The sequence below is a fragment of the Vicugna pacos genome, chromosome 23, assembly GCF_048564905.1.
Source record: "Vicugna pacos chromosome 23, VicPac4, whole genome shotgun sequence".
Lineage (NCBI taxonomy): Eukaryota > Metazoa > Chordata > Mammalia > Artiodactyla > Camelidae > Vicugna > Vicugna pacos.
The window spans coordinates 21,947,917-21,969,930 of record NC_133009.1 but is presented as its reverse complement, the minus strand read 5'-3'; the positions used below and the strand labels follow the sequence as shown (position 1 = coordinate 21,969,930).

Genomic DNA, 22,014 nt, shown 5'->3' with positions numbered 1-22,014 from the left:
GTGGGCCCCTGGCGCTTGGATGGGAAGACTCCCTCTCTCTGCCCTGCCTCCCCTAGCTCGGTGAGGGTTCAGCACGTGGAGGAGGGTTGGGAGGAGGTTAGGGGGCCCTATGCGTTTGGCAACTCAGCATACAGTACATGGGCTTTGCTGGGATTTATGAGTTGGTCTAGGAAATTGTTGAGAACATTGGCAGTGCCACTCTGCAGACTCCTCTGAATTCAGCATAATTTTTTTCACACTAAAAAGTAAATTTTAATGTTATGACACACTATACAGAGAGGCATGACTTTAGTTAACAGTTTCCCACCATATGCAACACTGCCCTCAATCCCAGGAAAATTGCAAAAAAAAATTCTGTAATACCATCAAAGAGGATCTGGGGTATTGTTTCTATTAAAAACAAATTTCCCTTCATTCTTACCACTGTACATTTCAAATTCTCTTCTTCCAGAGGTCACTGGGACCCTTTATATGACAGAGAGGCTAGTCTGTGCCTTTGAAAATGAAGGAACTTTCAGATAGTGGCTTTTTCCACACATAAATCAAAGCAACTCAGAGCTCTCCTGCCAGTGCATTATTGTTTGGCTACACTAAAGCCAAGTCAAATGATGCCCACCCAGGTCAGGCTGACCTTATGAAAGCAAGGAACAAAGAAATACTATAAAAAGCAGAACTATTGCCTCTTCTTAATGAGCTATTTAAAAGAACGTTCATTGTAAAAATCAGTACCAAATGACAATAAGTTTAAATTCCAAATGTGGTCTATAAACTACTCCCAGTAGAAGTGGAATAGCAGTCTAAACTCCCTGTCCTTGCTCCATAGACCATTTAAAATCTGTCTCAAAGCTATTTTTCTCCCAAGCCTTACTACTGCTCTAAGCAAACCTTGCAACACAGCCAAATGAACCCAGTGCAGCTCGCACTCGCCATCTCCCTACCTCTGCTCACTATATCTCTCCCTCTAGATCCCATCTGTCTTTCAAGGCCTGACCAATCCTCCCTTATGAACAAAGCCTTCTCAGCATTATTTAAAGTAAACATTTGCAAGAAGCCTCACTGCTCTGGAAAGTAATTATTTTCTTCAGTGTGGTGGTTGCTTCTTTCAGGGAGTCAGGGCTTCGGGACGCTGTGGGGGCCTGTCACTGGCCGCAATAGGTCTGACTTACCAAAAAACTCTGAAAGTGTTCAGTGGTTTTTCTTTCCCAAATTTCCGCACCTAGGAGGGCCAGGTGAAGACTTCTGGCATTTCCCTGAGCAGCTGTGGGCAATGCATGCGGACTGCCGACAGTGTGCAGGCTCTGCCCTGGGCACGCAGGGGTCCTAAGCAGGGAACGTGCCTTTACAGAGTCTGCAGTTTTGCTGGGGGAAAGATGGACAATAAGCAAACTAAATTTGTAAAATATAAAGTATATTAGAAAGTGACATGTGCCATGGGGCAAAATAAAGCACTGAAGAAAGGAGGGGCGGGTCTGGTAAAAAGAGAAGGTCTCATGAGAGGGGATGTTTAAATAATACTGAAGATTAAGGGAGTGGCAAGCTGCTGTCTGGAGCGACTGTGCACCAGGCCAAGGGAAAAGCAAGTGCCGAGGCCCTGTGGCAGGCATGTGTCTGCCATGGATGAGTTTTGTCTGTTTGCTAAGTGTGAACCAAGCTGCCACCAGTGTCCTTTGGTGTGAGTGACTAGTGGATAAACTGAACTGGCCCAGCCTGAGAACAAGAGGTTCCTCCACCTCCAGTTCCAAGAAAGACAAGTCTTTCATGGAAAATAACTGCTCAGCAAGGCAGCCAGGGTGAACCTCAACACCATCTGCTCCAGCCCACATGCTCCCTGTGTGATCCCACCTGCCTCTCAGCTATGCCTCAAGCACACTGGCTGGTTCAGACTTATGGGAGTGGGATGTCTGTAGGAAGCAAATGAGTCGGGGCTCTTTGAGCAGAGGGACCTTTAGAGAAAGAGCATCCAACCATTGGAGGAGGTGGAATGCCTACCCCACCCTCCTCCTATAGTGTCCTGGTTCATGTCTGCTGTCTAAATCCAGCACCAGCTGGGGGTCTCAGGGAGCCCCCATGTCATCAGTGCACAGCAACATACCCATGGACATAAGAGCCCAGTAGGCCCAGGCTTAGTGATGGCTCACCTGCACCTTGACTTCCAGCTTCCTGGCCCTGCCCAGACATGCGAAGGCAGGGGCCGTCCAGATTCCATTTCTCCAAACTTGAGCTGAGTTACTCAAAGACATGGAACACAACTGGACTTTCAAAATAATGGAGGGCTCAGTGTGAGCTGCTCTCCTGCTGAAGAAACAGTCCGGAGCTTACCCACTGGGGCTGGAGTGAGCACAGATGGAGCAGGCCTGTGGTGACTTAAAGGGCCTCTAGGTTCCCATGCTTAAAACCCACCTCTGATAGGGCCCTTCATCCCATCATGAGTGATTCATTCCTTTGAGAGGTAATACAGTGATGTGGAAAGAGAACTGACACAGAAAGAAGACCCAGCTTGTGTCCCAACTCTGCCATTAATGTGTCTCCTCCATGGACCTCATCCATGGAGTGAGGAGGTTGGGCTACACAACCTGCAGGACTTCTTACAGCTCTGCTATGTAATGATTCTGTAGTTAAAAATCCAAAGGGATCTTCAGAAATGGAAATAGTGGGGAGTGGTTAGTTTGGGTGGGGCCTGGGTGGGCCCCGCAGCCTATGCCAGGTCACTGAGGGCAGCTGCACACAAAGTGAAGGGCCTGGCCTGGGATATGGGGAGCAAAACCCCAGGCAGAGGTCGAGGGCCCAGGGTTGAGGCAGAAATGTCATCACCCAGCCCAGCTGGCCCCATGGGGTCACTTGTGGGCTTCCCGTGTGGTTCTTGGCCTGGGCCCAGTGGTCTAGGAGCAGAGGCTGCAGGGAACTGTGTGGTCAGGTGGGGAGATTGCAGCAGGGACAATCACCCCAGCAGTTCTCCCAGGAGGGATCCAGAGCTTTGCCAAAGATCCAGCGACCCCATCCCCTTGCCTGAGGAGGGAGCAGCAGATGCGCTCTTGCCAAGAAGAGAACTGTACAGTACTGACTTTGGTTGTATAATTAAATACACGATTGTGCAAACCAAGTTCAAACTGAAACAGCCTCTTATTCCATGGATGTGGACTCCACCAAGACAGAGGGCCGACTATTCTATGCTGTTTTATATAAGGGACCTGAACATCCATGGATTTTGGTATCCAGAGGGTCCTGGGACCAATCTCCCACAGATACTAAGGAATGACTCAGATTACTTTCCTGAGAGAGGTCATAGTTCATCCTTTGTCACCAGAGAGCAGCTATTGTCACTCTAAAGTCTAGCCTACAAGCATTCCTCCAGGTGGGCTCAAGGAGCTGGAGTGGAGTCTTCCTGTCCACTGGCCTCTATTGTCTTTGTCTTGGCTTTCGCTGTCTGGCAGTGGGCACCGTTCTTGTAAGAAGCCAATTTAGTGCACCATTCAGCTACTGCAGAGCCACACCTGTTAAGCTCTCCAAGCCCAACTGAAAGTGCTTGCATTAGAAGGAAGAAAATGTTCTTGTATTTGAGGAGTTCAAGGACTTTCCAGAGGATTCTGTAGCTAACCCACAAGTGGGGACCATAAGCTTTGTCCCAGGTTAGGAGTTTTTGCTGCCTTTAGAAAGACTGAAAAACAGATTGAATTAAAATGTCTTTTTGGCACTTACAAGCTGGGTTAATTCAGGCAGACTACTTAGCCTCTCTGAGCTTCTTCTTCTTTTTTAAAATAGAGATACTGGAGATGAGCCAGGACTTTGTGCATGCTAAGCATGGGCTCTTCCACTGAGCTGTATTCCTCTCCACTGAGCTTAATTTTTAAATCTTTTTTTTTTAGTAGGGGGAGGGAGGTAATTAGGTTTATTTATTTTTAGAGGAGGTACTGGGGATTGAACCCAGAACCTTGTGCATGCTAAACATGCGCTCTACCACTTGAGCTATACCCTCCCCTCTTAAATCTCTTTAAAACAAGAAAAAACTACCTCTTATTTCTCAGGGTTATTGTAGTCCACAAGATGATGTGTGTAAGGAGTCTTGCTACCCCCATGTTCTAGTCCAGGGCTTCTTTGGGCTTCCTCATGGTGGGTGATGATGCCCAGAGACACACTGATGGAAGGGCTGTGAGCTCTAGCGAGTCTGTGGCCTGCGACAAGAGCCGTGAGGGGGCGGAAGTCAAAGACCCATGCAGTGTTCCTCAGGTGGCTGGGCATGGGCCCTCCCCACTTCTCCAAGGACCGCAACCTCGGGTTGTCCCCCAAAAGCTCAGCTTGGGACTTGGCTTCCCGTGTGGAATGAATGACCTTTGGTACATTGGGTGTCTTTTCGTTTGTACTACTCTTCTTGTTAAAACTGGAGAGACTTGGACCTTTTGGTAAGTAAGAGAAATATTTTGGTTCCAGTGCCAAGCTCCATGATTAATCCCTGCCGTGAATGCCAAGGGCCCAGGGAAGTCTGACTCTCTTACCAACTCTCGGTGGGGAGAATGGATGTACTTTCCCACTTTCCAGTCTTTCTGTGAACCAAGTTATCCCTGTGAGGAGGCAGGAGCAGACAGGCCTGGCCACCAGCTGGGGGAAGGCGGCCCCCTGCCCTTGCGGTTCTGTGCCTCCTTCCCACGGACAGTTTTCAGGGTCAGTCACAGTGTCAAAATGGAACATCTTAATTTCCGAGTTGTCCCTGGATCTCTGGTTGAACTCCGGAAATAGTTTTAGCTGTTTGTTACTTTTTATTTCTCTTTGCAACCCAGACATTGATACAAGCAAACTAACTGCCACCAGGACATCAACAACCCAGAATATTCCCTGAACTCTGACCCTAGTGCTTGGGGCTGCTCTGTGTGAAGCACAGACAAGAAAGCCAGCTCAGGTTACGGAGCGGAGCAGCGGCCCAGCTCACTGTGCGCTCCTGTTACACACTATTGAGGAAGCTTCCAGATGGAGAGCATATTGTTAAGGAAAAGCAGGCTTGGGGAGGGGAGAGGGGGTCAGGGTTTGGTTAATGGTGGGAAGAAAACCAAATAAGTGTATTATATGGCCCATTCTTATTATCTCCTGAAATAGAAGTCTTTCTTTCCTCATAGATAATGCCAGGTACTGAAATTCCACAGAAAGTAATGTTTTTTCCTCAAAGGCAGTGAATTGTGTTCCACTCTGGTTTTTCTCTGGTAATTTAGAACCAGTAGAAAACTTGACAGCTTTTATTTTATTTTTTTAATTGCTTTTTTTATTGAAGTACTGTCAGTTACAATGTGTCAATTTCTGATGTACCGCACAATGTCCCGGTCATGACAGCTCTTATTTTAATTGGTAGAACGTGAGATGGAACAGGACTTCAAAAGAAACTCCCCTAGCCTGAGTGTGTGAACTCTGCGGTGTGGAGAATCTGATCGCCCTTATATTGTTTAACTAAAAGTCTTCATGGAAGGTTGTATAAATGAGTTCGTGGTAGCCCCCACTCCCCAGCTCAGGGACATTTAAAATCTGTGGAGGTCACCATCTCCTCTCTGAAGCTGCTCCGGGCCAGCCAGCCCACCCATATGGCCCCCCCTTCACCTATCCAGATCCTCCAGGTAGGTGCTAATGCTCCTTTCACTCAGGCCTCAGAGCCCAGAGCCTCCTCCTTATTCCAGGCTGCGCTTTCCCACACTTTCTGCCTTCCAGCCACACTGGCCTTCGGACCTCATGTTCACCCGGGAAACCCTATGCTTTTCCCTCTTGCAAGGGTCGCTCCTTAACTTCCCATCTTGGTTCAGGTAGCACTTTCTTAGGGAAAGTTCCCTCATCTTCAGGCTAAGGCCCTCTCCCTCACCTGTAGTGTTCTCAGGATTCAAAAAAAAGGTGAATGCCTGTGAAAATAGTCCCCTGTGTGGCCACTTTACCTGCGTTAACTCAGTAAGGGAGGTACTTTATTCTGTCCATCTCACAGGTGGGGAGGCTGTGGCTTGGACAGTTGAAGTCACTGGCCTAAGGTTGCACGGCTGGTGAGCAGTAGGGCCAGGATTCAAAGCCGGCACTTAGTACCTGACCCCTAGCTGAGCTGGCTCCTGACTCCACGCAGGGTGGCATCAGAGCAGCAGTCACTAAGGGTGCTCTTTCCATCCATCTATACACGTACATGTGTAGTTGGGGGCCGGGGGCGGGGAGACACTCCAAGGCAGGTAGTGATGTGCCTCACTCAGGCCCCAGAACAGAGTTCTCCATGAGAAGGCTGCCCCCACCCCCACTGTTTTTACATGTTTACTTTCCTTTGTTTTTGCCTACAAATGACATTTTTCCTTTCCCCGGGTGCTGGCCCCAGGCTGCTGCTCTCCCAGGGCTTGGCCCAGATCTTGCAGAGAGATAAACACAGCTCTCACCCCAGTGCAGAGTTCAGCCCAGCTGGCTTTGCCCCAGGGCACCGGCCACAGGGGTTCAAGGGAAATGGCTGCCGATGGAGAGGCTGGCCTTGTGCTGGGCTGTGCAATCACGGAGCACCCCCCCAACCCAGGGTTAACCCCCATCCATCCTGAGCCAGAGTGGCCTCTGCTATGGTGAACAGGCCTGGAAGTTTCCGGCATCACTTTTGGGAAGCCCCTGGGAGCCCCAGGCTTGCGCGGCTGTCGGTGAGCGTTGTTGGAGGAACGTTCCCCATTTGCATTGCCTTCCTTGGCAGGCTGTCCTGGAGCGGAAGGGGAACCATCTGCTTTCCCCTCTGCTTGATGTTCCTTTCGCCTTCCACCCAGGAGGAGCAGCAAGGCTGGGGAGGGCGGTGAGGGGCCGAGGCTGAGGAAGCACACTGACCCCCAGCCCTACGTCTGGGGGGCACACAATGTATGCCTGTGGGCTGCTCCCCCAGAAGGAGCACAGAAGGTTCTCAGCTCCTGTGAGTCTGAATCACTGTCAGGAAGACATGGGACACCAGGGCAGAGGGAGGAATTCCCACCTGCGGCCAGAGCTGGCCTTTCTCAGCAGGCTTAGGGCGGTGTCCACCCTCTCGGCCTCTACTGTGGGAGGACAGTTGGGATTCAGTCTGTAATGCACTTGACCCAAGGCCAGGTATGTGATAAGTACTAAGTAGTGAGAAGTTTTCCATGACCTTAAGAGCATTTTCTGACTGTGAGGTTGTCACCACCTGCCTGGTTTTGTTGTGGGGGAGTTGCTGAGGGCAGGCTGGCAGACACACCACCTCATTGTGTTCATCAGCCTCCTGAGTCTGATCCTCATCTTTTTAGACCCCAAACCCTGATGTTTGCAGTGCACCCGGGATACTGGCCCATCTCTACAAACTAGGCTGAGAAGTAGGTCATCTATAAGTCCTCAAGGTGAATTCAGCCATCTTTTTGTTCAAAAGTTCTGATCATTTTCAACACTGTCATTCAAAGGATTTTTAAATTCATTGCTTCAACAAATATTTACTGAACATTCAGTAAATGCCAGGCACTAGGGACACAGTGGGGCAAAGCAGACCTGGCCTCTACCCTCAACTTCTACTTCCAGCGGGGTCGGCCCATACCATGTCACCTCTTGGACAGATGTGCTGGACAAGGGTTAGGAGGAAGAGGTGCACCGTGCTGAAAGAAGCCCAGAGGAGGGAGGCTTGATCTGAAATCTGAAGGATGAACGGGAGTTAGGAGCTGAGAAGGGGTGGGAAAAGCATCGCAGACAGAGGGACCAGCCTTTCTACAAAGTGCTGCAGTAGGGAGCTGGACTACAGGGAGTCCAGGGAGGGAGCAGGTGAGCACACAGGACTGAAAGGAGATTAGAGGGGGTTGGGGAGGAGTGGTGGACAGGTCAGGCTACACAGGCCTTGAAGGCCACATTAACCAGTGTTGCTTTGTCCCCAGAGTGACAGGAAGCTATTTAAGGGTTTGGTTTTGTTTTTTTGGGTGGGGGAGGTAATTTAGGTTTATTTTTCAGTAGAGGTACTGGGAATTGAACCCAGGACCTTGTGCATGCTAAGCACACACTCTACCCCTAGCTATACCCTTCCCTCTATTTAAGGGTTTTAATAGGGGGTGTGACAGGGTCAGATCTGCATTTCCAGAAGATGACTCTGGCTGCAAAGTGTGTTGGAGGCTGCAGAGCAGGGGCGAGTAAACTGGGCTGTAGTCCAGGGAGACCACCAGAACCTGGTAACCTGGGCAGATGGTGGTGGTGGAGATGGATTTGGGATGTACTTTGGAGATAAAGCTGCCAGAACTCCAGGACAGATTGGATGTGGGTGAAATGTAGGAGAGAGGTTTCAAAGACATGGCCTGGGTTTTTGGCTCAGCAGTTGGAAGGTGGGTATCGCCAGCTACCGTGAGATGGAACCCCAGAAGAGACGAAGTTTAGGGGGACAAGTAAAACTTCAGATACACACTGAGGAACAGTCGAATTGGTAGGTAGGTGGGTGTGTGTGTCTGGAGCTCAGAGGAGGGAGGACTGGGCTAGAGACATGCAGGTGTCTGTCATTTGTACAGAGGTGGCAGCGGGAACCACATTCACAGAAAGGATGGCCCCATTTGGACCAGTTCTCTGGCAGCACTGTTTCTCCCACAGCCCAGCCAGCTTTGTTTACCCCGTTTCATATGTTCACCAGGCACCTGGCCCTCAGTTGCCCGTGGGTTTCAGATTCACCTTTGTCTCAGGGGCTTCTTGGCCACTAGGGAGTCATGCAGCGACATCCTGGCCACAGCTACTGAGAGCGTTAGTGCAGCTCTGGTGCTGTGAGGTGTCTGACTCACCTCTGGAGTGGGATTTCAGGGAGGACTGTCACTCTTGTGGTTTTTCATATTTTAAAAACAGTATAATTATTTTGTTTTTCAGTAGCTAGTACCTGAACTGGGTAAAAAAATATTTTTTCAAGGTACAAAAAGCTTTTCCAGTGAAAGTTTGTTGCCTCCCTGCAGGAGGTCACTGTCGCCAGTGTCCGGGGGAACTCTCAGAGACAGCCTTCCACGTGGATGCATATGTCCTCTGGTCCACAGCAATGGCACCGTTAATCATATATCTTTTCCGGCACCCTATTTTTTTCACTGAACTATATATCGTGGAGATCTTTCCATAGCAGCATATAAACTTACCTTTTTTTTTAAACAACCTTCTGCATGTATTCACTGTATGAATGTCACAGCTTATTTCACAGTCCCTAAGTGATGAACATTTAGATTATTTCAATCTTCTGCTTTTACAAAAAAAAGCTACAGTGAATATTCTTGTACATATGGCATTTTACATATGTAAATTCAGTATTTTGTGGGGATAAATTCCTAGAACTAGAACTCCTGGGCCAAAGGCCATCTGTATTTTCCATTTTGACAGGCATTACAAAATTGCTTCTCATCTAATTTACAGAAACCGTCTGAATAGTTGGAGCCAAGTGGGAAAAAACCCTTCTCTGTTTTCAAGAGCAATGATTCCATCCTTGACAACACCCCTTGAGGGCTCACCTACTGGACTGTGTCTGCCTTTTGAGAACATACCTTTCCGTGATTGGAGCAGCAGGAAAATGTTTCTTTATCATATAAATGTTTCAGACTTGGAACAGTAATACAGCATTGAAAAATTTGAAGACTGAGCATTTGTTCCACTGGGGGACTTGATATATTCTCTTCTCCCCCAACTTTCTCAATTAGTTAGGATTATGTTAGGCTTTATGTATTAGAAAACCCAAAATAACAGTGGATTAAATAATATAGAAGTTTATTTTCCTGTCATACAAAGGAAGTTTGGGAGTAAGTAATCCAGGGCTGGGCTGGCGGCTCCATGGTGAATGCAAGATCCTTCTGTCTTTCTCCATCATCTCTGACTTCCATCCTTAAGATCACTTCATAGTCTAAAATGGCTCCCAGAGTCCAGCGATCAGGTCTGTGTCCCAAGAAGCATGAAAAGGAAGGGGAAGGGCAAAATGTGCATGCTTCCCAGCTGACTCAGGACTCTCTACATAGTATTCTACACACATAGAGGACCCATGTGCTTTTGTGCAGGTGGTGCACTGGACAAAGATGCCATTCACAGCATTGACATCATGGATTTGTATTTTTATTTACAAGTGCTTTCTAGCAGACAGCAGTGAGGTGCCTTGTAACAAAAGCAGTATATTACATTTATTTTCTGACAGTATTTTGAGTAATAGATGTCTTTTCCTAATTCACACAAAGGTCTGGGCCACAAAATGGCTCTGCCTCAAATACACTTACAGCTCTTACCGGCACCTAATTACCCTGTCATGCTGAGCTGCAGGGAGGGCCAAGAAATGCAGTGTTTAGCTGGGCTTCTCCAACTAAAATAGCAAGGTCATAGAGAAAGAAGAGGAAAACATAGCTGGCAGTCTGCCACACTATCTCAATCTGAGGGCATGTTTGCCGAAGCAACCAAACCACCAAGGGCAGCTGCGGTGGGATGTTGGTTTTGCATAATCTCCTGTCCAGGCCACCTTTTTCTCACACAACCATGAAATACTTACATCCCAAATATATTTTGTTACCTCACACCTCTTGGCATGTGATTTACAGAAAGGTCACCTGAGTTGCAAACAAGATTTCTGCATTAAAACTGCTGAGTCAGCTTCATCATGAGACAGTAACAGTTTATAAAAGAGATAAAGTGGGAACTCCTTTCAGCTAATACAGAAAGAAATTAAACGTCTGCAATCCAAAGTCTGTAATCATTAACTCTTATGCTGAACATGGATGTAGATTCTTGTGGTTCTTTGCCTACACCCTCCACTTTCTTACTTTCATGCCTTTAACTCTCTTCTCCCTAGATGTGTCCCCATCCCACCAGTATTTTCTCCCTGGTAAACTCCTATTCATCCTTAAAAACCCTACTCAGTGACCTCTACTCTGTGAAGTCTTTGTGGCAGACTTACCACTCTCACCTTTGCACACTTCTCTTCCATCTGTGTACATATATTATTGTATCTATCATTGGAAGGGTGTTATTTGTTCATCTGTCTGTCTGTCCTACTAGAGCATGAACTTCAGCAGGTACAGGACTTTTTCTTGTTCCTTGTGCCTGCAAAGAATCCAGCTCATAGTCACAGGCAATGTCTGCTGAACCACCTTTTGATCCAAAAGCAAGTTTATACTTATTTTTCAAAGGCACCAATCCAAATCTCTTATTTACTTTAAAATAACAAAATGACTTTTTGTTACATCACAGACTGCATTCAAATGACAAGAAAAGAATTTCCCTTGAACTTTTAGTATCAATCTTAAAATGAATCGTATGTTTTCAAACTTGTATTTTTGCCCCAAGCATGACAGAAATACTACACGTTCAGTGAAATAGACTGGTGTTCCTTTTAGCAATACTAGAGAATTAAGCACCCCTTTTACTTGACCTCCTATATTTAAAATTGTCCTTTGCAAGTCATATCTAGAATGACAAAAGAAAAGTAAAAAAAAAAGAATTGTTCCATTGGCATCATTTGTCAGTCTTTTAAGGATAAACGTCACCATATTGCACAACTGAGTTCTTCAACTTGAACTAATTCCTAATTTTTTCCCCAAGTCTCATAAGTGCATGCCCAGAGCGTCAATATAGAATTTAGGGACTTAAACTGCATATAATTCCTTTTCTCATCAGAGTAGTCAATTTTTGCTCAGCAGGTTTCCAAGCTTAGCCTCTTAGAACTAAATGACCATGTCCTCCAGTTACTGTGGTTTTTAAAAGAATGAGGCTGGTTTACAACAAAAACTGCATTTTCCTTTCTAGGCAAGCTAACCATTCTTTTAGGAAGGCTACTGTGGCTTCAAGGAAAAAATGCTTTCATTCAGAAAATCTTCCCCTTCCCCAGTTCTCTCAGCGAAGTATTTTGCCAGGATTCTGGGAAAGTGCACTAGAAACAAAACAACTGAATTAGATAAAATATATTTTTGGAAACTTTGGAATAGATCAGTTAACCTCTGATTTCAGGTGCTACCATAAGAAAGCAGACACTCTCCTTTTGTATTGTATTACTTCTGAATTTTTCATTCTCCTAAATGTTGATGTTTCGATTTAGGCAGAATATTTTCTACACCAGCAGCAGCTGACCACACGGAAGAGGTAAATATAGCTCTCCTTGGAAACGGGAAGGCTTAGTAAACAGAATTCTGCCACCTAATGCTGAGAAAGTAACTTCTCAGAACAGAAGAGTGGGGACTCCAGGGACACGTACTGCAAAACGCTGACAGCCAAGACGTACCTGGCCTTGTGTTTCCTTGTCCTCCGTGTCCGCCCTTGGGGAGGACACACGGGGAGCACAGCAGATGCCCGTGGCATGCCCCTTCCTGCTCGCTGCCTGCTTATGCACACAGCCTGTGGCAATGGCCTAGGCCTAAGTCATCTAATAGGGGCAGCCGTCCTCTTCTTGCCTGAAGGTTCTGCATAGTAATAAGAGGTTTATAGGAAGGGGAAGGAACACACACTAGGGAAGTACCTGCTTTGAGCCTGTGAGGTTGGCATTATTATCCCCATTTTATAGACGAGCAAGCAGCCTTCCGTGGGCCGGTGGAGGACATGAGAGCAGTGAGGAGTCTCAGGCCTGAGCTAGCTGATAACCTGGTGACCTTGAGCAGAGCTGTTTGGTCTCCCTAAGCCTTAGCCCATGCTCTCTGTCATGCCGGGCTTAGCTGTTACAGTATTCAGTTCCATGGTTTACTGGCCACCTTTTATAAACAAGACACAGTGGGGATTTGGGGCTGAAAAGGACATAATCCCTGCCTCTCAGAAGCACACAGTTTCATGGTATAGAAAAATCCTCTCCCAGTAACCACACATAAGGACTAGAGGTGGTCTGGGTGGGGTGCATCAGAGTCCTGCCAGGTCCCCCACCCGCCCGCCACACCTTTTACTGGCTGTTTGATCTCAAACAAGTTACTCAACCTTAGTTTTCTCATCTGCATCTGTAAAGTGGGAATGGTGTGTGGATTAATGAGACAAATGATGCAAAGTGCTTAGCACAGCGCCTAGAGGAAGCCACCAACCTACTACCCTCAGGCCATGAGCCCACAGGGGTAACAAGGCCCTGGAGTGGGAGTTCAGGGGAGGGCATGAAGCCAGGCTGCTATAGCACGAGAGATTTTGCTGACACCTGAAGAAGGAAGAGCAAGGTTTTGATGGGGAAACAGAGGGTGTCCTAGGATTTGGAGGTCAGTTTTGGGGGGACAGAGATACTGCCCTGTGTGGCTTCAGGCTGCAGAGTGGGGGTGCCTCTTGTGTCTGGCTTGAGTTTAGACTGTAGCTTGCAGGCTGTAAGAAGAAGAGGTAATGGAATTTCTCCCTCTCAAGAAAAGAGAGTTTGTCAAATGTAACATTGGGCTGCTGAGACTTTCACAGGCCTGACCGGGGGGCAGCAGGCTACCCTGAAGCTGGAGCATTTACTTCACATTTCTGCTGGGATCTTGGACACCACAGATGTGGAGTCATGGGTCTACCCTTCTCCCCGAGGGTCATAACCAAGAGGGCAGCTTGGGGATCCAGCTTTCTCACAGGACCAACTTATCAGTCTGCGTGCAGAGGGGTATGGGGTTCTCTGCTGACCTCTTATCCTTGGAGATGGCATTTTCTCTTTGCCTATTTTCTTGATTCTGTGGAGGGCCACAGTGCCACCCACCTCAATTGGCCCCAAGTGTTTATTCAACAACTGCTGGTGGGATCCCTGCATCTGCCAGAACTAGGCTTGGGGCTCACTGGGATACCGTGGGGAGCAAGAGAGATAGCCCAGTCTTCTCAGAGTTTATAATCCAGTCTAGAGCAAGGGTTCTCAAACTGTGGTCCCTGGACCACCAGCAGCAGCCTTACCTGGGAACTTGTTAGAAATGCAGCCATACGCCAGAATCCTTGAATCATTTAACAACCTCCCCAGGTGATTCTAACACATCTTGAAGTTGAACCGCTGACCTGCAGCATAGGTTCTCCACTGAGGACAATTTCCCTGCAGGGAACATTTGATTAATATCTGGAGACACATTTGGTTGTCACACGAGGGAAAGGGGTATTACTGGGTGGAGGCCAGGGATGCTGTTAAACACCCTACAATGCACAGGACAGTCCTCATAACAACGAATTATCTGGTCCAAAATGCCAGTCCTGCCGGGGTTGAGAAACCCTGCCCTAGAGCAGTTACAACAGAGGGCAAGGAGTGCCCTGGTCCTTTTCACCCTTTATTCCAGATGTGTTGCTCCCTGGCCACATGATCTGGGGTAAGTCACTGCTCCCTCCCTCCCTGGACTCAGTTTCCCAGTTATGAAGTGAGGGGGTTGGACTCAGGCTGCTGAGTTCCTTTTCAGGTTGAATGTTCAGTGGCTCCAACCTAGCAACTGGCCGTCTTGTGTTGGTTGGGCAGATGCAGCCCTTCTCTTCCTTTCAAGTGCCAAATGGCCCAGAGAAGCACCGAGGAGGGGAGAGCTCTGTCATCTGCCTACTGCCACTCCCCCTGTCCCAACCCAGGCTGCTGCTGCCAGAGTCCTGCTAGCCTTGGGTTTCCTGGTGAACAGCCCTTCTCCATTGTGGGCGATGTTTGCTTCCACCGGCCCAACCCCAAGGAGCCCGCCCTGGGGAGTAAAGACAAAATCACGCATTGGCCCCACGCCTGCGCCTGCATTGTGTAGGAAGCTGGGCAGGCAGAGCGGCGCCGTCTCTCCTGAGCCTCAAACTTCCACTTCCCTCTACTCTAAAGAAAGCCGCAGCCCTGACCACGGAGGTCCGGAGGTCTGAGGGCAGCCGCGGCGCCCGGGTCTAGCCGCTAGCGTGCAGGCTCCCAGCGGCGGGCGTCTCCGCGCTTACTCCCCGCTGCAGGGAGTGGAGGCGGGCTAAGCCGAAGGGCAGTGTGGGCCCCTGAACTCTGATTGGTCGGACTCCGAGGCCCCGCCTCTTCTCGGGACTCGCTGACCAACCCACCTCCTTCCCCTTTCACCTCTGGCAGCGCCTGTGTACCAGGAAGGGGAAGGTCTTCTTTATTTCATCTTTTGGCAAGTATGTTCAAGCCTGGAAAACACACTCAGGCAGACGGCCGCGGCTTCCGTGCAGTCGTGGTTCGCCCGTGCTGTAAGGGTCCTAAAGAACAGGTATGAAGGCTTGAGGCTGAAAACAGATGCTGAGGGGTCGCGGGTGGGGAGAGGGCATATGCAGTATGCCCAATAACGGGATGAATGCTTTGGCTGCGAATTCTAATCCTCACACATGCGATGTGATTTGGGGCAAGAACCTTACCTGCTCTGATTCTTACCTTAAATAAGTGAAAAGGAAAGTCAAGTTCAATGGATTTTTGGCTCCTTAGTGGTGGATTTGCATGGGCCATAGTTTATCAATTCTTTGAAAAACCACCTGCAGACAGTCAATGCCTTTTACATTGGGCTAATTAGCGTGCCTTACTTCGTGTGCATTTAATACCTGCTATTAAATAAAGGGCAGTTAGCAGGTGATCACAAGTTTAATCACCAAGCCGCGTGAAATCAACCCGCTTAGCAGGTGTCCCTCTTCTCTCTCCCGGCCCATTATTAACACACTGCCATAAAGCTTGCTTTGTAATCTGAGATCAGTGGCCCTAAACACCGTCCTTGAACCAAGGACTAATATTGTTAGTATCTTAATTAGGATGCAAGAGATAGGGCTTTAAACTTTCTCCTTGAATGTGTTACTTTGTCCTGTGCCGGGCTGGTGTGGCCCACCATAATGCCCTTTGTCCTGGTTCCGAGTTCAGATGCAACATTTGAACACTGATCATTTCAACACTGTCTCATAGTTCAGTTTGCTGCTCAAAGTCCAGGGGAGATAACCACGCTGCACACACACCAGATCTACTAAGTTGGTAGGATTGAGCAGTTGTAAAAACACAGTGGGGAGTGAGGGTGGCGCCTGCAGCTGCCCTGCCTCTCCTGCACAGCCCTAGCGTGCAGGCTGCTTCACAAAGCAGTGATCAAAGAGTGAAAATTCAGAGCTCAGGTGGACAGGTGAAAGCACTGGGATAATTCCACCCAGAAAAGGGAAAGTTGGGCATTTATGTAGGAAGTGACAACAGTGCTCTTGGCCTCTCCGTGCTGAAGTCAGGTAAGGAGGGTGGTTTGTAAAGTTCACTTGAAGGACTGAAGAATTTAATCCCTCTTTATTTTTCATCACGATTGCAGCTCCCTTGATAATGTTCTGCAAAATTTGTCTTAATAGCTTCCACTGCATATGCTGATTGCAAAAATATTGGCAAAATGCCTTTCTGCACCAGGCATTATGCTGGGCACTGGGGTCAGGGCAGGGACCAGAATAGACACAGTCTTTGCCTTCCCAGCTCCAGACTATCTTGCTGTGGCCCACCTGCCAGGTTAACTGCATCCATCTGCTCCTGCTGCTGGGGGCAGCTCTGCCTTCTGCCTGTCACCTTTTCCCATGTGCTAAGCCTAGTCCTGCATTCAGATACCACAGAGATTAGTAGCTGGCTCTTTTCCATCTTGTCAAAGGGCAGGAGTTCCTAGCAGGGACGGAGCGTCTCTCTGGAAGTGAGAGAAGCCTGGGCATGTTCTCTTTTCTTGGCAGGAACAAACCTCAGGGCCTCAGCAAGCCCCCAGCTGGGTCTTGTGGCAAATAGAGGGCATACTAGGATGGGTTTCCTAGCAGGGTCCTCCTCCGGCCCCAGTTTTCCAAGGGAGAGTCAGGGGTGGGCCTGGGAAGGGGCTTTACCGAGGCCTCACCTGAGACTCGATGCTCTTCCCCCCCGGCTGGGTCCTGACTCCACTACATCCATCGGACCTTCTGCTGGCTCTGGCCCAAGGACCATGTCTGCATTCATGCACATTTCTCCAAATGTGAACCTCAAGGGGTTGCTTCCCTAGGAATGTGCAGGACAAGGAGCCATAAAATAATCCTGGGCCAGTGGTATTGATTTGCAGGAACTAAGCTATTCTTTCTTCTGAGAAAAAAGCAGAGGAGTTGGACAAATGGGGATTAAGACAGTTGAGTTTATATGACATGTAATAGGCAAGTCTACAGAGACAGAAAGTAGACTGGGGCCTGGGGTGGTGGAGGGGACAGGGGGCTGATAGCTGAAGGGTACAGGGTTCCTGTTTGTGAGCTATGCAGTTATGATGAAAATTTTCTAGAATTGTAGTTATTTTCATGGGATCCAGTGGGCTGGTGCACAGGTGGTAAGAGTTTACCAGAGACAAAGGATGAGAATACAAAGGGAATTAAGTATACTGCTATAGGCAACAGCGGGCTGCATAGACAGGAGGTGCCTGTGTGATCTCTGAAGGTCAGTTGTTGGGATCTTTTATAAGGAGGGTCACACCAGGTACCGAGGGGTCACAAGGTGTGTGATCGGCTTGTGCACAAGTCTCTGCTTGGTCGATGTTGAGATGGTAGGGAAGGGAGGGGTCATGAAAGGGTAGGACTACAGGTAAGGGTATGTGACTGGTAGACTTCCAAGCATTGCACAGATGACCATTATCTCAGCCAAGGCAGGTATGTATTAGGAAAGGAATGTTCTGTGTTATCTTTAAAGGGCAGCAGCTGGGCACCCGAGGGGCCTTGGAGCAGGAATCTGCCAAATGTCTGTGGACCGCACAGTTATGGTTGCATGTATCTGTGAATATACTAAAAATCACCAGGTTGTACACTTTAAATGAGTAAATTATGTGGTATGTGAATTATATCTCAGTAAAGCTGTTGACAACCATCTGGGATGTGTGGCCATGTTTGGGCCACTGAACACCCCGCAGCCCACCTCAGATGAGCTTACCCTCCCAGCTCTTCAGACCTCCCCCCGGCCCCTTGTGTATGTCCTGAGGACAGGCCCCCCCGATCAGAGAGGGACAGCAGGGGGCATCTCCGTCTCCTCTCCTGAGCCCACCACTCAGAGAAGTCCCTGCTCTTCCCATGCGGGAAGGAGTCACGAAGGTGGAGAAAAACTTGTTAGAAGCATGTGGAGCAAAAGGCCGCTCAGAGAAACATGAGGCCTCAGTAATTCAGCCTCCACCACCCAGGGGTGTGCAGAAGCCAACCCAGGTTCATGTTTTCCAAATTTAATTAATGAATTTCATAGCTCAGTAGGATTATGAGTGATTTTTGTATCTTTTTCTGTTGCTTTCCAGTTTTTCTATGGTATGCTTATATAATTTTTTTAAGGTCAAAAAAGTACATAAAATCATGGTTGGGTGGGAGAGAAGTAGGGGATCTGGCCTTTCTGGCCAGGGGTCAGGGCTGCCTGGTGGGCTCTGTAGCTGATGGATTCTAACCCCATCTGCAGGAGTCATGTTGCTGGAAATACTCCTCGCCTCAGTGCTGGGCTTTGTCATCTACTGGTTTGTCTCCAAGGACAAGGAGGAGACTTTGCCACTTGAAGATGGGTGGTGGGGCCCCGGGGTGAGGCCCACAGCTGGGGAGGACGAGAGCATCCGCCCGTTCAAGGTGGAAACATCGGATGAGGAGATCAACGTAAGACACCTCTTTCCAGGTGGTGGGCAGTGGGAGGGCTGGGAGGCCCCTTCTGTGGTTTCTGAGTCTGGGGTTGGGCCTCAGGCTGGAGTTGGGACCAGGGAGGGGCTGGGGAGTGTTTTTTCATCTGCTCTTCTTCCTCGGGGCAGGTGTAGGTTCCTCGCTCACTCCACCATGCCAGCCCTTCTGCTCCTTCCTCCTCTGTCTCTTCCTTTCCCCACCCAAGACCCAGCAGTGCCCAGGCGGGAGAGCGGGTGCCAGCTGGACCCAGTTACATGCACCAAGGGTCGCAGAAAGCAGCTGTTTTTGCCTTCTTTGTGCCCCACTCGAAATCTTGGAAGTGAGCTTATAGGAGCAAGTGAGGTTCCCCTCGGGACCTTGGTGGAGACCCCAAGTGAAAGGCAAGACCGTGGTGACGTAAAGTCCTGCAGCACAGAGAATCTGTCGCAGAGCCAGACTTGGCCAGGCGCCTACCATGTGTCAGCCCCTTGTGGTCACATGCAGTCTGTGGTCATGCAGAAGCTGAGGCTCAGAGAGGCAAAGCAATTGATCCACAGCGAGTGAGGTTAATAAGCAGAAGGATTTGGACTCGAGTCTGTCTAACTCCAAAGCTTGTGCCCCATCCTCCACACAGGGCTGGAATCAGGAAGGATGGACATGACCCGTGGGGTAGGCTGATCTGAGAGCGAGGCTTGAGCAGGGCCAGGAGGGTGGGTGGGACCTGAGATGTCCTTCCCCATCCTTTCTTTCATTCCGTGCTATTGGAGCACTACTGTTTGCAGGCACTGACTGTGCTGGGTGCTTGGGAGAGAGATCCTTCCCTCAGAGAGCTCATAGTCCAGCAGTTGAGAAAATGAACGTGCACAGAAAAAAGTTAACGACGAATTGACATAAATTCTGTAAGAAGGAAAAAAAGAGACAATAAAGAGACATGAGAGCTCTGAGGAGGAAGGGATTAAAGAGCAGAGACTGGGCCTTACCCAAGAGAAACCAGACTGAGGCTCCCCTTGGTAGGACTTGATGAAGTGTCACAGTTCTGGACAGAGGCTAAGCCCTGGGGATGCCTCCTTTAAGTGGGTTCCTAAACTCAGCATCTGAGATTCCTCAAATCTGTGTAGAGGTGACTGAAGTGCTTGGGAGGACACTCTGGGAAGGGTCACATTTGAGAGGCTCCATGGACTGACTTGAACTTCCCCTACCTGGGGCTGGTCTTTCCACCTGATGCCTGCCCTTGACACTTGTACCTTCTCTCCCAGTCTGTAATTTTCATCCCACCTGAGTTATACTGTATCATTCAATACTGTGTCTCATAGTCGGCAAATCCACCCTTCCACCTGCTTTTATACAGCCCCCATATTGAGAATAGTTTTTACATCTTTAAATGGTTGGAAAAAATGAAAAGAAGAATGATACTTTGTGACATGGGCAAATTTCATGGTATTAAAAATTCAGTGTCTGTAAATAAAGTTTTATTGGGACACAGCCACACCCCTTTGTCCACGTACTAGCTACAGCTGTTTCCACGCTACAAGGACAGTGGAGTAGCTGCAGCTCAAAAAGCCTAAGATATTAATTGTCTGGCCCTTTAAAAAAAGCTTGCCAACTCCTGCTGTACATAAGCCTAGATAAATTAAAGATGCGTGTTGAGAAGTAAACCTGAAGTTGACAGTGAAGAGCACATGGTTTGGGCACAGCTGTTGTGGGAAAGCAGAGGGTTCTTCTAGGATAAACCTGGCAACCCAGCGCAAGTCTGCAGACCAAGGGTCTCCTCGTTCCATCCATCTGATGAAACTTTGCTTTGCCGCTCCTGTAGCACGGTGTCTTGTGGCAGCAGGGTTTGCTCTGTCTTCTCTTGTGCTCTGCCCCACCCACCCCTCTCTCCTGGGGTCCTGCATTTTGCTTCAGGACTTACACCAGAGGATCGAGAAGGTCCGTTTGGCCCCACCTTTGGAGGACAGCCGCTTCCACTACGGTTTCAACTCCAACTACCTGAGGAAAGTCATCTCCTACTGGCGGAATGGTTTTGACTGGAGGAAGCAGGTGGAGATTCTCAACAAATACCCTCACTTCAAGACAAAGATCGAAGGTATGTTGCCAAACACCATCTGGAGGGGGAAACCGGACATGACTTAGACAAAGCTGGGGAGACCCAGAATCCAATTATTGGTCATTGAGAAGTATTGGTAACCTCACCATACAAAATATGCAAAAATAATACAAAATCCCAACAAATCTAGTGGTCTTTAGAGCTAAACAGGAAAACATATAAATAAGTTAAAAACCAAAGAAATGCACAATCCAGTCCAAAGATGGAACAATCTGAGAGGCTGGAGATAAGACGTAGACCTGGGCATGGCCTCGGACAGCTCAGCTCCTCCTCGAGGCTTTGGAGTCCATGATCGTATTCAAGGGTGCTCAGCCTGTCAGTCAAGGGCCTAAGAAAAATTGTCCTGTGTCTCTGCAGCTATGGACTCCCTCCCAACAGAGTATCAAGTTGTCACATAACTTATCTGGAAGGGAAAGTATCTCTCAAAATGTTCTTGGAAGAGTAACCTCACAATCATTTGGGATGAGATCATAGTTTCTTTAGTGGAAAAGCATTTTTTTAACCCCAGAATGATTTAGAATCAAACATGGAAATGTTTAAGAAAATCAAACTCATACTGTTTATTTTTACAAGTTTATTTGTTTTTAACTGTAGTAAAATATGCACAACATATAATTGGCCATTTTAACCATCGCTAAGTGAACATTGTTCAGTGTAATGCCACAGTGGATTAAGTACTTTTACATTGTTATCTAACCATCACCATCCTCTGTCTTCAGAATTTTTTTTTTATTTTGCAAACTTAGCCATTAAACAATAACTTCTCATTCCCCTGCTTCTCGCCCACCTCTGGAAACCACCATTCTACTTTCTGTCATATGAATTTAAATGTGAGTTCTGAATCTAAGTACTTCATATGAGTGAAATCATACAATATTTGTCCTTTTGACTGGCTTATCGCATTTAGCATAATGTCCTCAAGGTTCACCCATGTTGTAACATGTGTCAGAATTTCCTTTCTTTTTAAGGCTGAATAATATCCCATGGTATAGAAATAGTACATTTTGTTTATCCATTCATCCATCAATGGACACTTGGGTTGCTTCCACCTTTTGGCAATTGTGAATAATATTGCTATGAATATGAGTGTACAAATATCTATTTAAGTTCCTGCTTTCTGTTATTTTGGGTATATATACCCAAAGGTGAAATTGCTGGATCAAACAGTAATCCTGTGTTTAATTTTTGGGGGAACTATCGTACTGTTTTCCATAGCAGTTGCATCATTTTAAATTCATCCACTTAAAAAACATTCAGAGAGATTATACTTACCTTCCCAAGGCTGAAGGGCATGGGAATTGCTGTTTCCTAACTCTCCATCAGAGGAATACGTGTAAGTATGAAAGTCTTAACTGCTTACATATAGTGTGTATGTGTGGGTATGCAAAACTGTGTGTGAAAGAGCAGCATACTGATTTTCATTTGAGAATGGTAATGTGGATGCAATAAATACTACATTATGGACGAAGGCCTCCCAGCATTTGAAGGATAGTTTTTCATTTATATATATTTTG

At 47.9% G+C, this 22,014-nt stretch overlaps 1 protein-coding gene and 1 long non-coding RNA gene across 4 annotated transcripts in view; one reads left to right on the top strand and one right to left on the bottom strand.

Moving 5' to 3' along the window:
- The window catches only part of EPHX1 (epoxide hydrolase 1), a 37,042-nt gene that overhangs the window by 1,145 nt on the left and 13,883 nt on the right, over window positions 1-22,014 (top strand). For 2 of the 3 annotated variants that reach the window (XM_015234818.3, XM_006198835.4), the window contains exons 2-3: window positions 18,206-18,393; window positions 20,299-20,479. In XM_015234818.3, the coding sequence (XP_015090304.1) occupies window positions 18,211-18,393; window positions 20,299-20,479 (364 nt within the window). In that variant the 5' untranslated portion in view covers window positions 18,206-18,210. Of the gene's footprint in view, window positions 1-14,773; window positions 15,039-18,205; window positions 18,394-20,298; window positions 20,480-22,014 lie in introns of those variants that run through there. The other variant, XM_015234819.3, reaches the window with a different exon arrangement.
- On the bottom strand, window positions 13,044-14,740 carry LOC140688622 (uncharacterized). Its single transcript, XR_012063323.1, has 3 exons — window positions 14,668-14,740; window positions 13,774-13,906; window positions 13,044-13,221 (listed from the first exon to the last, which is right to left on the bottom strand). It is a non-coding gene; the product is annotated as an uncharacterized lncRNA (long non-coding RNA).